The sequence below is a fragment of the Psittacula echo genome (genome assembly GCF_963264785.1).
Source record: "Psittacula echo genome assembly, chromosome: 4".
In the NCBI taxonomy this organism is placed as follows: domain Eukaryota; kingdom Metazoa; phylum Chordata; class Aves; order Psittaciformes; family Psittacidae; genus Psittacula; species Psittacula echo.
Window position 1 is genome coordinate 36831673 of NC_137738.1, and position 15486 is coordinate 36847158.

The 15486-nt window shown below is 44.7% G+C and overlaps 1 protein-coding gene across 1 annotated transcript; it reads right to left on the reverse strand.

The window, feature by feature from the left end:
• Positions 1–5040: 5040 nt before the first annotated feature.
• LOC308219721 (solute carrier family 22 member 2-like) lies at positions 5041–15483 on the reverse strand (the record flags this gene model as incomplete). Its single annotated transcript, XM_080615075.1, has 11 exons — positions 5041–5161; positions 5665–5764; positions 6844–6956; positions 7130–7238; positions 7421–7635; positions 8365–8471; positions 8559–8673; positions 9636–9804; positions 11529–11683; positions 12774–12877; positions 15073–15483. The coding sequence occupies 11 exons, from the start codon at positions 15481–15483 to the stop codon at positions 5095–5097; spliced, it is 1665 nt and encodes a 554-aa protein (XP_080471201.1). The 3' UTR covers positions 5041–5094.
• Between the last annotated feature and the right edge of the window lie 3 nt (positions 15484–15486).

Genomic DNA, 15486 nt, shown 5'->3' on the forward strand with positions numbered 1-15486 from the left:
AAGCAGAACAATCATGTCTTGGCCCTCCTCCAGTAGGGCTCATGGCAGCCCTGCCACCTCTCATGCCCAGCACTGCTTTCATGCCACTAGATAATACACAGTTAGAGGCAGGCCTTGGAATCTGAGAAGGAAATGATGCCCCAAGTGTCCTGCAGATTTCAAGCAGATGGGTAGAGGGGAGATATTTCTGAACTTCTTAATTTGTTCAGAGTTTCTCTCCTTCCTCACTGTCCTCATGTGCCATTGTGCAATCATTTTCCAGGGTGTGACTCTTCCACAGGGTTTGGGAAAATCCAGACAAGATGTACTGCAGATGTTAGTTTAAGAGATTAGAGGCTTGCTTTTCTGGAGCCTGTTTTCTAGTTGTGCGTCATTGGTTTCTCTCCTCGAACAGTCATAGCTTGTGTTGACTGTTCCCGCTCTTCTAACTGTGGTTGCCTTTGCAGTTTAACGTGGTGTGTGAGAACTGCTAGAAGCTGGACCTCTTCCAGTCATGTGTGATCACTGTTTTTTATTGTCTCTGTGAGCATTGATTATATAGCAGGCAGGTAGCTAGTACGTAGACAGGTGTGAGATGAACTGTTTCCTCTGGTTATCTGCTTTCTGCACGCTGCTGAACAACACTAACAATTCAAAGAGGAATGCAATTAAAACTTGATTCAAAAGGCCCATGTGTCACTTACAAACGGGTGGATGGTGGGTTTTAAGCCCCAGCTTTCAAAGGCTGTTGTGACCCAAGAGTCCACATAAATGCCATGGTGTAGCTCCACTTTTACAGCCTTTCAGTGGCTCCACAAGAAATTTGCACATTCACAAATGAAGAAATCTTGTTTTCTTTCACAGTGGCAAACTGCAATGTGAGCTCAGGGTTTGAGATTAAATTTTAACTCACACACCAAGAAATATTTGCCCATCTTTGTGATAAATTTGTTTCACATTAATTTTAATTTAACGGTATCCAGGTGGCCATAAATTAGTTTCAAAATAGAATTTTTCTCAGAAACAGTGGTTGCTCCTTCCTCAGTTTTCTTTTACCTCCTTTTTCACAGTTGCCTCTGGATGTAGCTAGATCTATACCTTATTGTCCCACATCCTCTCTTTTCCATCACAAATGTCATTGTGCCATATATCTGCCCAGTGAGGTTTTTTTAGGTTAGAATCCAAAACACTTGAATGGTTTGTAGTTAACGTTCCTGTGCATGTTTACCATGTTTTTCAGTAAAATGCCAAGAGGCTTAGACTGGAATTTGAACAGATGACGGTAACACGCGGTGAACGCTCCTTCTGTAGAGTCAGTCTCTCTTGGAGACATGGGCTTTTTCCCTTTGTATTCTCAGAGCACAGGAGAGCACAATGAGCAGTAGCCTTTGTCCCATCAGGCCCCAAAATAATTTCTGTTGGACAGATATTGCCACTGTTCCCTTCTTTTCACTTTCTCTCTCCTCCAAGGGGGAGGATCAATGTGAAAAGGCACAGCCATCGCCCATAGTACTTCTGCAGTGCCACAACATAAGGATGGGACTGGGTTAGTCTCACTAGCCTGTGCTCCCGTGTTTCATTGCAGGCAAAACCAGCATCAGTTAGGTTGTGCACACAGTGTTTGTGGGGAAAGTGGCTACCACAGTCCTAGGTAGTCCCAACCTGTCCCTCCACACAGATAAACATGCTTGTGAAGAAGCTCTCCTATGCAGAGATTGGGAAGACCATTTTCCAGCCCCCAGTAAACAGTTATCTCGCTGCCAGTGAACCAGAGCATGGAGGCTTTGAGCTTTCTGCTTAAATGGATTTTTCATTAGAAGATAGTGATTTATCTTAGTAATTCTTTCTGGCCACATCTTGTGCACAGCTACACTTCTGACAAAAGGCTCTGTCGGGTGAAAGACATGAAATGGCTACAGCAGTACAGCAAAAATCTTACATCCAGTTTTCAGCTGTGGGCTAGAAGTCACCCATCTGATTTGAAGGACAAAAGCTGACACATTTATGCCAATTTTTGCTTTTCCTCACACCCATTTGGGAAGATTTTGGTTTCATTTTTACAATGGAAACATATGTCGGCCTCCCCCCTACCCCTTTCACTTAGATCTTGTTTTCTGGCCAGGCTTCTAGTGAATTTGAAATTATTTTATCCTTTTGCCCAGAACTGACACTTGCATAAAGATGCACAGCTTATGAGAGCAAAAGAGGGGAGATGTAGCAGCCATTTTTCCAGGCATTTCAGGATATGAAAGAGCAGTGAACAGATCTTGCAACCATTAGAAGGACCATTCTTCAGGTGACTCACAGCTATTTATACCTGAAATACCCCTTTTTCTGTGTCAAAATACTCATATTCAAGGATCTTTTTTACCAGCACACCTCTTACCAAGCAGAGGTGTGAAAAGACATGAAGGAGTAGTGTATCATTGCTGCTAAGGTAAAGCACATGCATGCTATAGCATCGAGGGGGTTTCTACTGCTCTGCTCACTACCATCTTGCCCCAGTTCACCACAGTTCCTGCACTGCAAGCACCAAAGAGCAGTACAAAAATCCCATACCCAGAGAGAGTCAAGGAAAATACAAACCCAGAAGCCACAAATTTGATAGAAGGAATGGGGAAAAGGCCCATGAATTCTGTGTTTCCTGGATTTGAGGTATCCGTCTTCTCGCCAGACAGCCAGTCAGTGCTGTTTTTTCTGTGCAGCTTGTCATACCTGGGACGACAACTGCAAACATTTCAGGTGTTCCAGGGGAGGTTTCATAAGCTCCTTCCAAACATGTTTCTCTCTAAGGAATTAGACCTGCTACTCATGTACTTGATCCATCTCTGGCCACAGATCAGGTGCCGATTTTGACATTCAGGAGTCAGAGGTGCCTCAGAAATGGCAGCCCTGTATCCCTAGAGAGCTCCTGACGTCAGTGCTACCACGCAGCATTGCACTTTTGCCATTCAGAGCTGGGCACTGGGAAAGGACCTTTGCAGGAGAGGGCTCCTCTCGTGATCTGATGATGCCCTCTTGGACTCGACTTCAAGGCAAGTCAAAAATGTCTGTATATGAGGCTTATGACAGGAGGAAGGTTTGAGTGATGGGATGTTATTGTGGAGAACAGAAGACATTTATTTTGGCTGGCATTTATTTTGCTATTTTTTGTAAGTGGACATTAACTAATTTAATGTTTTTTATAAATCATACTTCTAACTGAATATATAGCTCTGTCAGCTAGAAGCAGATGCCTTTCCAGTATTCCAGTAAGCTTGTTTCTTTTCGAAACAATTTATTTCTGACTATCAGTGAGTCACAGTGATGCAGGGAATTAAAAGGAACAGGGATGTGCAAAACTCTTATCAAGAAGAGCTCAATAGGCAAAATTTATGAGAAAATGGGTAAAGATCACAGTTATCAAACAAGATCCCCATTAAAAAGCTACTGCAGCTTTGAAAGATGGGCTGTCAGAGCATTTCTTGAACTCATTAGCTAAGTCATTAACCAGAAGTAAGCAACAACCTGACAAAATAAAGCAAGGGAGTCCACTGAGCTTCCCCCGAGATGAAAAATGTTGTGAAGGAGGGAGCAGATAGAGGCTCTGACTCAAGTGTTCAAGGCCAGGTTGGACAGTCTTGGGCAGCGTGGTCTAGTGTGAGGTGTCCCTGCCCATGTCACGGGGGCTGGAACTAGATGATCTTAAGGTCCTTTCCAACCCAAACCATTCTATGATTCTAAAATGAATAGAGAAGAAGGGGACAGGGACCATCAAATCTCCAGCCTCTTCAAACCCTTTGGTTTGCCACACAGGAACCCCCTGTTAAGCATCGGGGCTGACCCCTATTTGTGCCATCCAATTTTTGAGGAACTATGTGTAACAAAAGCAGACAGGGACACTGTGCTATATACTGCAAACTGCACTTTGCTTACATGCAGACATTTATGACCCAAGCTTCCACAATCTTATAGACAACATCAGCTGAGATCTGGCATTTTTCTGTTCCCTCTGCCCAAGGGCTTGACTTCATGCCACCTCTCCATTTTCTTTCTGCAGATTTCAACTCAATGGTTTTGAATCTATGATTCTGCGAATCAATGAAGTATAATAAAGACAGCTGTTCTGACAGATTTCTTTTGTTGCAGAGCAGAGATATCTCTGCAACCATAGGAGGACACCAGCTCCACAGGACAAATAATTATATCCCCACTGTCCCTCTTGCCCACCTCGGGACCAGCTTGCTCCTCTCTGACCCTGAAGCAGATACTAGTTTTGCAACTGCCTGGGCCAAAGTCACATAATTCCCAACCCGTCCCATCTCAGAGCGACCTTGTCATGGCCCTGCTTCACTGAACAACGTGCTTCCCTGCCCTTGAGGCCCCCACAGCAACACTGAACATTAACTGAGGTTCAGGCCAGTTGAAAGCAAGGGCAAGGTCACCGTACCACCGCACTGGGAAGCAATCCTCACTGAATTTCACCCTGCCTGCAAGATTCCAGCAACACTGCACAGCTGGGAACTCTCTCCCTGAAGATGATCATTAAAGGGCAGCAGTAGCTTGTGCCCTGCTTACAGCACCTTTAATGAAAAACAGCGGTTTACAGCAGTGCTGGGGACCAGCAACATGAACAGTGAAGGAGAGCCACAATACTGTTGTGGTTTTTTTCCCTCTGCAACTCCAGACCTGTTAGTGCTCTTAATGGGATGGACTAGGAAATTTGTTAAAGGTGTTGGCTGTTTTCTGGCAGACGCCGTTCTGTCCCTAATGCTCCCTGAAGTGCAGAACCAGAAAAAAATATAGATTATCCACTATGACGATCCTGTTTAACAAGACAAGTTCTTTAGGGATGGATCCCAGCATCCCCAAGCTTCTAAGATCTGTCCCCATGCTGAGGTCCACACAGCCAGTCCAGAAATTTCCCAGTCCTAAACAATATTTATCAGAGAGGGAAGCAGCTATGCAGTAATAGGGACAATCCCATCAGAAATCCCTAAACATTGTATAATAAAGAATAGACAGGGAGGGAGGACACAAAAATGAGGCAAGACTTTTTAGAGAGTATTTATATTGCAATTTGCCTTTCTATGCTAGTGCCCTAGAGCAGCCGGTCCAGGAAGAGTTAAGCCTTCTTCAGTCGTCTGCTACTTCTGACGTTTGGACATGGAGATAGATTTTTTTTGCCTTTGGAGCACTTTGCCTGAAAGAAGAACAAGACATGAGCATCAGACCAGGAATGCAGGTGTTCAGTGAGCAGCTAACTTCAAGTACTTCACTTGCTGTGCCTCTGCCCAAGAGAAAATGAGCACCTAATCCTCTAGGTTTGCTCTGGCTCCTCAGTAGATAGTGGTGTTTCACCCACCACACAAGTAGCTGCTGTCAAAACTGCCCTTTTTCTGTTCCACTATTATTTTTTTTTAAGGACAAATAAAGTTGTCCTTAATAGTGTTGCAGCAGGTTTGAGAGACTAGTGCTGTTGCTGTTATTCACAGGCCAGTAAAGCGTATGCTGCTTGTTTTCACATGCGTAGGCAGACAAACGATAGAGCCCAAAACCTCTCCAGCAAGAGTCTGGGAACTAACTAGCAGCTTCTTGGAAACATGGGAGGCAGCCAAGTAACCCTGGGTTTCCCCAGGGAGCTCTGGGCAGGGATTTTTCACCATTCCAAGTGAAATCTGCCAGGAGTTCATCCCCCTGACTCACCTGTGCAAGTTTTCAACATCTTCAACAGTCTCAGGCAAAACTCTTCCTTTAGTTTCAGGTAGAAGCAACACCAATCCACCACCAATCAAACCAAGGACAGCTTCAAATCAAACAGATACACAAAGAACTTGTTAACATACACCAATTTCCAACATATACACTACTTTCTACTGTCTGACACAAAAGACTTGTGAATGGCATTTTATATCCTTCTTCTACAAGACATGCACATCAAGGCTTTATATGCAAAACTGCCATGCCACCTCTGAAGGATGCGGCTGCCACGTGGAGATAGCAATAAGCCAAGTTCAGTTTCAAGTTATGCAATGAACTAGGGCATCTCAGACTGGACAGACAAGCCCTCCTTTATAGAGAAAAGAACCTTTTCTAGTGTGAGAGTGTGCCAGGAAATGGATTCAGTGTTTCTGCCATTCACATGAGATTAGAAAATACATAGAAAACGCATTATCTCCTGCTCGATGTGATTAACTTTCCCATTGATATTTTTTTACCCACTTTGTACACGTTTGGCATCTATATTTTAAATCTACTAAGCACCCTCCTAGGTGTCCTGTCTGTTAAAAACTGCATATTGCCATTCAAGACATTTCTCTATAAATAGTATGCTGATCTTAAGATTCAGAAAAGTTCTGCAGACCCTGACCAGAGAGTTCAAGCCACTAGCCTGAAAACACTTATCTTCCATCTATTTACCAGCCTCTTCCCTAAAAGCTCAAGAATAGCCAGCTAGCAGACTATCAGAAAAGCAGGAGAATAAAAACCACACTTGTACACCATTAAATAGGCAGTGATGTGAAATTCTAGGTTTTGGCTCCTGGACTGAAACTATATACCTCACAGAAGAGCTGTCATTCATCACATTGGAGCCATCAAATATTAATCTCATCAAAATGCTTCTCAACTCTTTGAAATCTGTCCAACCACTATTCACTTCTAATTTCCTTTAAAATGCAAAGAAAAATAATAAGGGCAAAGGAGTCATGACTGCATAAACAATACTTAGGTTGTTATGAACTGAGACTGTGGCTTGTGCAGACAGCAAGGAGCTTCTGCTGAACTTGGAGCAACTGCCTTAAGTTGGCTTCTTCCTCCCTTTGAAACTTGGGACCCACTGTGGCACCCCAGAAGTGGCCAGCAAGGAAGTAAGATGGCACTTACCAAAGACTATGAGTGGCAGTTCGTGCCAGACTTCCACCAGCCTGTACACAATGAATGGGACAATGACTCCACCAACATCGCACAAGGAGGAGCAGATCATCACCCCGAGGTTCCTGGTTCAACAGCAAAAGGATCATGTTAGTATCAGAGTACTGCAGATGGAATGGGATGGATCACAACTCTGATCCCTGCCCAGGACAAATCCAAACACTACGTGGGACTTCATCCACCCTTATTTTCTCTGCCTTTCCAGAGCAAATGCCAATGGGGAGGAGGATGCACCTACCTGATGTATGTTGGATACAGTTCGGTGTTTACAAAGCAAACCATTTCAAAAGCCATTGTTATTCCCATTCTCCCGATGCAAGCAGCAATTACTTTTAGCCAATGTATGTCTGCAGAGAAAATGCACTCAGCACATCTAAAAGTATCCCAACATAGGGTATCAATACACCAATGTTATTTTAGGGGGACCTCTGATCCCATGTCACTTTATATTTTTAAGGGGCCTGTGTGAATTTCACCTGTGTGAATGCAAGAATGGGAACCCTCACATGGCCTCACACAGGTGACTCACCCTCTGGGATAAGAGCTGTGACAAGGCAGGCGAGCCCAGCCACAATGTTGGCCGCAGCCCAGGGGTAACGTCGCCCAATGCGGTCAATGGTGATGATGATGATGAAGGCAGCTGGGAACTCAACAAGTGCAGAATAGAGGAAATCCAGGTACATGTTCCCAGCAGCTACTCCCATGTGCATGATAAGCCCCTGGTAGAGGACGGAGCTTGTGAACCTGGGTGGAGAAGAACATCTTGGCTTTGTTAGCATCCTGGTTTCAGCTATAGCAGTTATTATTTTTCCCTTCTTAGTAGCTGGTGCAGCGCTGTGTTTTGGCTTTAGCCTGAGAAAAGTGCTGATAACACATCAGTGTTTTAGTTATTGCTCAGTAATGCTTACTCCGATGAAGGACTTTTCAGTCTCATGCTCTGCCAGTGAGGAGGGGCACAGGAAGCCGGGAGAGAGCAGAGACAGAACACCTGACCCAAGCTAGCCAAAGGGGTATTCCATACCACAGCACATCATGCCCAGTATAGAAACTTGGGGGGAGTTACCTGAAGGGACCAGATCACTGCTTGAATCGGGTATTGGTCAGCGAGAGCTGAGCAATTGTATTGTCCATCACTTGTGTTTATTTGGGTTTTTTCCCTTTTTATTGTTAGTTTTATATTCTTTCCCCTTGTTATTTCCCTTACCATTATTATTAGTAGTAGTAGTTGTAGCAGCAGCAGGATATTGTACTTCAGTTATTAAACTGTTCTTATCCCAATCCCTGGGGTTTACATTCTTTTGATTCTCCTCCCCATCCCACGTGGGGTAGGGGGAAGGGAGAGGGGTGAGCAAATGGCTGTGTGGTGCTTAAACCACAACTGAAGTTTAGTCAGCTGAAGAACAGAGGTCTGTATCCTTCTGGAGCCCTCAAAACCACAGCTTCAAAAATAGTTCTCCATCATTATCATCTTACCAGTTGTACATCAAAATGAATGTGTTTTTTCTCATCTGTGGTGTCCTGACAAGGTCAAAGAAGGAAGGACTCTGCTTTCCACCATCATCCTCTTCAAATTTAATATCCTGTAGAAGAGTCAGTACAAAGTAAGTGTCTACTGCAAGGAACTACAGTGATGCTTACTTACATGCACAAGCTAACCCAGAGCTCACCTCAAAATGGGAAGGCATCTTTTTGCGATTTGTTTTAGCCATATCACCGACAATTTTCATGGCTTTGTCATTTTTTCCTTGAGATATCAGCCACCTGGGAGACTCTGGGAGGCACCTACAATGCAAGCGGATGATATTATATACCAACATAAAAAGCCCACAGAGTGCTCTCGTGTATGGAGACTGGAGAGAGTGCTTTGGATGAAGAGAGACAGGTGGATTTTGGTTGGTTGGGTTTTGTGTGTTGCTGCCCCCTGCACCCCATCAGGAAAAATTGTACATCCCACTGTTGAAGTGGGAGGAGGAGCAGTTGGGGTAGTGGATTTAGATATGAGTTTACTAAAGATAGGGAAGAGCTTTAAGTGAGAGTAGTGGTATCATTTTATTCAGCATGTTTACCACAAACTGGCTCCTCTTAGGGAGCCATCTTCCAGTTGTGCCATCACAAGTTTAGAAGAAGCAAGCAAGCTAGAACTGGCTTACCAATTCACAAATACCGAGAAAGGAAGACAACGAATCTCTTTCTACTATTCCTCACCTCTCAACCCAGCCAGACAATTTCTCAAATCCAAAGCACTCAAACTGAAAAATATCAATTAAAGAGAGAGGAAAGAATCCAAAATAAAAGTGAACCCACGTGTCTTCTTTTGGTTAGACCACAAAAAGCATCAAGTTTTTTTTCTTAAAAGAACATGTAAACATAACTTCTTACAGTTATGTCAGCATTCAACAATCCCTCAATAACCATTTTTTTAGTGTGTACTTTATGCCAAGGCATTTCTTTCCCTTTATGAAATGCTTAACAAAGATAATAAATGATATTAAGCCACTCTCCACAAGTTGCTTTCGAAGTGGTCTTTTAGACACAAGTCAGGTGTGGTGCGCAGGCTAAGACGCACTGAAATCTCAGTTGAGAGAATTCTGTTTCCCTCTCCTTTTTGCTGTGAACCTCCTCTTTGCACTAAGAGGTGCGCACAACCAAAAAGCAGTGCCAAATCTCCCTCCATGTCAAGCCTGGGGTGGCAAGAGAAGCTGGTTTTCAGGTTGTGGGCAGGTGTAAAACAAAAGCCCGTTTACCAGTAGTAGAGCAGGAAGAAGGAACTTGGCAGGGTGACAGTCAACTGCAGCCACCGCCAGTGAGAGATGGCGTAAGCAATGGCATCAAAGACCAGGAGCCCAATGGAGAAGGCCATCTGGTAGAGGATGCCCACCGTCCTCCGGTACTTCGGACCAACGACTTCTGTTGCTGCAAACATGCACAGACACAGGTGAATGACTGCTCAGCACAGGAGTAACTTGCTCTGCAGGGACAGGAAGACCAGTGCTGCATTAATGCCCTGAAGAAGCTGTGTTGGTAATCCTGAGCTTCCTGGCATAAAGCCTCTGGACAAAATCCCTTGGTGCTCACAGAGGCAGGTTTGCTTTTCTGTCACCCAAACACCAACAGAGGAGAAAACACTGCTCCTGCTCCTACACCAGCATCCAGTACTGATCTCTGTCATGGAAATCTCTGAGTAAATCAAACATGCATCAAAGCATACAGATAGATTTTGTCTAACACTATCCTACATAATATCTCCAACACAACAAGACCGATTATTTTGGTTTTGAAGTGCAGCCTTTCAGCCTGCATTACACTGCAAGTATATAAGATATGCCTGTGCCACAGGATGGTATCTGCAGTTTGCAGCTGCATATCATGGGATAGACTCATTGATTAATTCTGTCTGATACAGGGCTAAAAGTACCTATTTAGCAGGCAGGTACAAGCACACTCAAAGTTTTGCATCTGAACCAGTGTCCCAGGAGAGTGCAATAACAAGGTTGCTCTGTTCTTATACCCTTCCCTGGGCATTCAGTATTGGCTTATCCTTAGGGAAAGGATTCAAGTTTAGAAGGAGTTTGGGGATGATTCTGGGTGACACCTCTCACAAGAGAGTTTCAAGGAAAAATACAGAAGTAACAAGGTATAACTGAGGGAAAATATCAGGATAAGCCCAGTCATTGTCCTGAAAGGGATTTTGCGCTCTAAAATGGCATAAAGTTCCCCAGAAGAGGTGATGAAGATTTCATTTGTGCCAGAAAAAAAGACTTAAGAGGCTTAGGAAGCATCTAGAATATACACAGGAAGAAACAATCGTGTCTTGGCAAGAGCTGGTCTGGACTGTGGGCTAGATGTTTTTGTTTCATTTAGACCAGACGGCTGGATAACTGCATTAGCAAGATGTCCCTGCTAGAAGACCTAATGGGCTTTCACAGCATCGACCTTTACATTCTTACCGCTACCACAGTGAACAGGATCACTCAGAGCTAATCCAGAGAAGGCTCTATTCGGCAGCGTTCAAAGAATTTAATTTGCTGCTTTGGTGATCGCTTGGGTTTGGGCTATTTTTGACAAGAACCTGAATACCACACCAGAGAAGTCAGAGAAGTCCCAGGCAGCTCCACCAGGAAGTTGTCCTGAGCTGGCCTCAACCCATGCTTCACCACCAGCTGCTATCAGTATTAAGGCACTGGGAGAAGCATCAGCACAGCCTGGCACACTAATTCGCAATCCCCGGGGTTGGCCTCCACTCACACAAGTGCATGGACACCCAAACAGCTTGTATTTTTCTCAGCAAGTACATGCTGTTCTTTGGTTATTTTTAGGCTGTGAAGCCTCTCATTGCCCGTTAATGCTCTTTATGTCATAAAAATGCCTCCAATTTTCCCATCCTCTGCCTGCTTCTTTGATGGCCTCCTCTGTCATCTCTCTGTGGGTGACTGGGCTGGAGCAGGATTGAAACAATCCTGAGAAGTCAAAGAGGGAGAAAACTCTTTGATAAAAGAGCATGGAAGGCATTTAAAAATGGCTTTGTTCAGGATTGTGTTGGTGTTTCTTTGGTTTGGGGTTTTTTTGGGGGGAGGTTAGGGGTTTTTTTCCTCATCTTCTGCAGTCAGCCATGCTCCTGGGAAAAGGTCTGAACTTACCCAGGATGTAGCCTGCGATCCAGCAGCCCTTACTGACCAGCCCTTGGAAGAACCGGATGATGACTATCCACAGGTAGGTGGGCACAAAGACCAGAAGGATTCCAAAGACAACATTTGCAAGAATTGTAGTTATGAGGCAAAATTTACGGCCAAACCTGGATTAGAAGATAATACGTGTAAAGCAAATCACTAGTTTTAAACTAGTAAAAGCTTTGTGCATCTTAAAAAGTCCAATAAATAAATCCCTATACAAGGGGAAAGTACATACTGATGTTTATTCTTAGCCTATTCTTCACTTATCTGCTCTTCTATTCCCTGAAAGTTTACTGTGCTAATTCCACAAAGTTCCACAAAGGCTTTCAGGAAAGAGAGAAGATTCTTAAGAACAATAGTCCCATATTTACATATATTTGGACTGTGACCGTTATCCCTGACTTTTAGAACAGGCAGATTAGTACTCTATTTGTTTTTTTATATTATGGAGATGAAAAATAAGTATGGGTTAATATCATGATTAGATGTCTGCATATCACAGATTTAACAGATTTTTATACCACAGTCTTCATCTCTAAAAGAATCTAGTATGTATGGATGTTGTTGTCTGCAGTGGGCTGCATTCCATAGCTGGAGCAACTCGGAGCCTGCTGTACTAACAGTCCTAGGCAGGAGTGGAACAAGGCGGAAAATTGGCCATCAGATACTGGCATTTGTTTCTTTTTAACACCATCTGCTGGGCTGGGGCAACTGTCTCAGAACAGGGAGCTAAAGATGCCAGGACATGGGGATTTCTGCTTTTAAACTGTACAGATTTAAACAGATGCTGCTGTACCTATCTGTGTCTGCTATTTCAAAGCCTGTCCAAAGAAAGCAAGCTGTTTTTAAGCTGCAGCCACACAGAGTGTGACAGACCAACTGTGGGCTCCAAACAAGTGTTTCCTGCCTTCAGTTAACAGCCCATGGCTCTGGTGTGGCATGGTAGGGAGTTCGGGGTGTATGATCCCAAAGTAGTCCTGCAGGCTCTGCAGGACTCTCCAGCCACGAGATCTGTGCAAACCACCATGTATGACCTAAGAGGCTGTGTTACTTGCTGCTCACGCTGTGACTGAACGCCAGGTGGTTTGCCTTCTTTTGAGAGGAACAGAAAGGACATCAATTGCACAAGTTTTCTTTGCCTTCATCTAAGCCTAGCTGCTGAATGCTGCTGATAAGGGAGGTCAGGAGGTTTTGCTGCCAGCCCACACGTACCTGTCTGCTATGTAGCCAATGTTCATGGAGCCAATAAAAAACCCAGCATTTACAGATGACTGAAAGAGGTCCAGCTTCCAGGAGTCCTCACACACCAGGTTAAACTGAAGGAGCAACCACAGTTAGAAGCAAGAGAGTGAAATGAAGAGCTGGCTCACATCCATGGGTCATCTTCAGTTAAAGATTTAAACTTGTTTCTGGGTCAATGCCCATTTTATTAGCACCCAGAAATCCTACTGACTTAGATAAGTGCCCAACATTTAAAACAGGATCGAGCCCTTCAGCAGTTATTGGTATGTCCCATTCGTGCCTCATCTCTCATTACTGGAAAGAACATAAGTGAATTATTATTACCTGTCAAGATCAGGACTCTAACTTGTGCTAGGTAGGCCTTGTTGATCAAACCAGCATGGACTTGATGATCACCCTGGGCTTTTCAAACGGCTTTTTTGTAGGTGACTGTGAACGTTCGTAAGCAGTTCTGGTTGCCTCATACCCTCATAAATGACAGCAGTCCCTGCAGACCCTTCAGGACTCCACAAAAAGTACCCTAGAAGCTTGCGGAAGCTTGCCTTGTCCCATTTCCTGTGGAGCACTGGCTCCCAGAAGGAGGGTGGAGGAGGGATTGGCATCTGCCCCTGAGGCATTTTCTCTCTGCTCTGGCCTTTTGCTGACCTTGCTCAACTAAGTTTTTCTACAGCCTAACATGTCTAGAGACCAGGTAATTTGTATCCAGAGCCAAGCTTTAAACTACATGGATACCCACATGTATTTGTCATCTAGCCTTAGTTCTCATATCTTAGCTGTTGATACACATAAAAGCTACTTAAAGAATAAGTCACTTCAAAAAACTATCCTAACATGACTGAGAATGAACTGGGTTCATTTAAAGCTATGCATCAACATAAACCCAAATATTCCTCCTGATGCTCTGTGAGCCTTCCCATGAGGACATTCTTCCATGTGTAAAATTTTAGCTTCAGGCAAAGTAACATGTTCTACTCTGCCCTACTCTTTCTGTTGCTTAGCTGTCACAGAAAGGGACAATATAACAGAGCCTGAGAGCCTTCACAGAGGCAGTTATAACCAGAAACACATTGCCAAAATGCAGAGAGGCATGTGATGTTCTGGGCTATCCTGTGGAGGAAGCAGCTCACAGGAATGACCTTGCACCCCCTTCAGAAGGAAAGACAACTGATGTGAGAACACAAATCCACATGGACTGCAAGTTTTCAGCTTCCCGTAATCTCAGGAGATTCATAGTGGGGGCATCTGGATCACAGCATCTGCTCCAGCATTTTGCAGCAAGATATGCCTGGCATTTTGTGTAAGTCCCGAGTCATCCTCTGTTTGAGGTGTCCAACTTCCTCACTTTAGTATCACCCAGTCCATACTTGGCTGAAAGAAGTACACTTACAGTACAACAACTAAAATGTAGCTCCAGCCTCTTACAAAACTACAAATACTGAAGCTGCTATAGCACAGAATTTACCTGCTCCTGTGTTTGTGTTAAGATACATGGGGGAAAGAACCCTGACTTCCACCATCCCTAAAAATTTGGTGGAACTTTCTATCACACAACCAAGGTTTTCATCCCAGATACTGATTCATTTTTACAGTACTTCAGGGGGTTGGGTGCTTTACATTTTCAGTTTATTCACACGTCTTCTGAGAACACAAACCAGCCATCAGCTTTTCTGCAGCTTATTTCTGTCTTAAGCTATTTCATTTTCGGAAGATATTACCTTCTCCTCCCCCTCCCCCCCCCCCCCCCCCCCCCCCCCGCCATTCCAGTGTGTTTTAAACCAACTTTAAAAGACTTTGTTCCTTAAAAAAAGGAAAGACATTGAGATCTTCACATCTGGGTGTGGATCGCAGGAAGATTGGGAGGGAGGTCTGTGCAGTGTGCCCGCTCGAGGATCAGCAGGTTTTGTTTGCAGTGCTGCAAGCTGCTGCTCCTTCACACACACTGTTTACACACCTCCACCAATTGGACCTCTCTCATGTGACAGCAGTTTCTTTCAGAACTGGACTTTATCTGCCTGAGGGTTTATTTGCTGAAATAGGCTGTGTTCCCCGGCTGGAGATATAAGCCTCCTGAGCAGCCAAGGTAACGCTTCGCAGGGAGGATAGAGGGAAGGCGGTTGCAAAGCACCCAGCGCAAGTTCACAGTGACAGAGGATCCCTCATCCAGGTAAATGGGAGCCTTTTAACACAGCCAAGGCTACACCAACCCTCTCCCACATCCCTCAGCTTATCTGTAATAGAGGGCACAGGGGAAAGAGGTGTTTGGTTTTACCTCGGTCACAAGAGAGGTCCCTGGGGAGTCGTAGACCCAGCCATGCCGGCAGGGCCCAAGAGGGATGGTGTTCCGGTTGCCCCCAAGGCTGCCGAGGGGGTCGGTGCAGCTGACACCCGTTGCGTTCCAGTCCACCTCATACCTCCTGCAGCGGCTGCCAAAACTGGCCCCATGGCCACCCCACTCAGGAACTGTGTGATTCAGCTGCTCCTCCAGGCTCCAGCCACAGCGCTGGCTCAGCTCCGCGACACCGGGGCTGAAGCAGTGGTGCTCAGGGATGAACCCGAAGAAGACAACACCCACATAGACCGGGGTGAAGGCAGCGGAAAGCAAACACAGGACAAAGAAAGTTTGCTTCTGGAACTTGCCGAATTCTCCAACATGCTCTAAAATGTCATCGAGGGTTGGCATTTT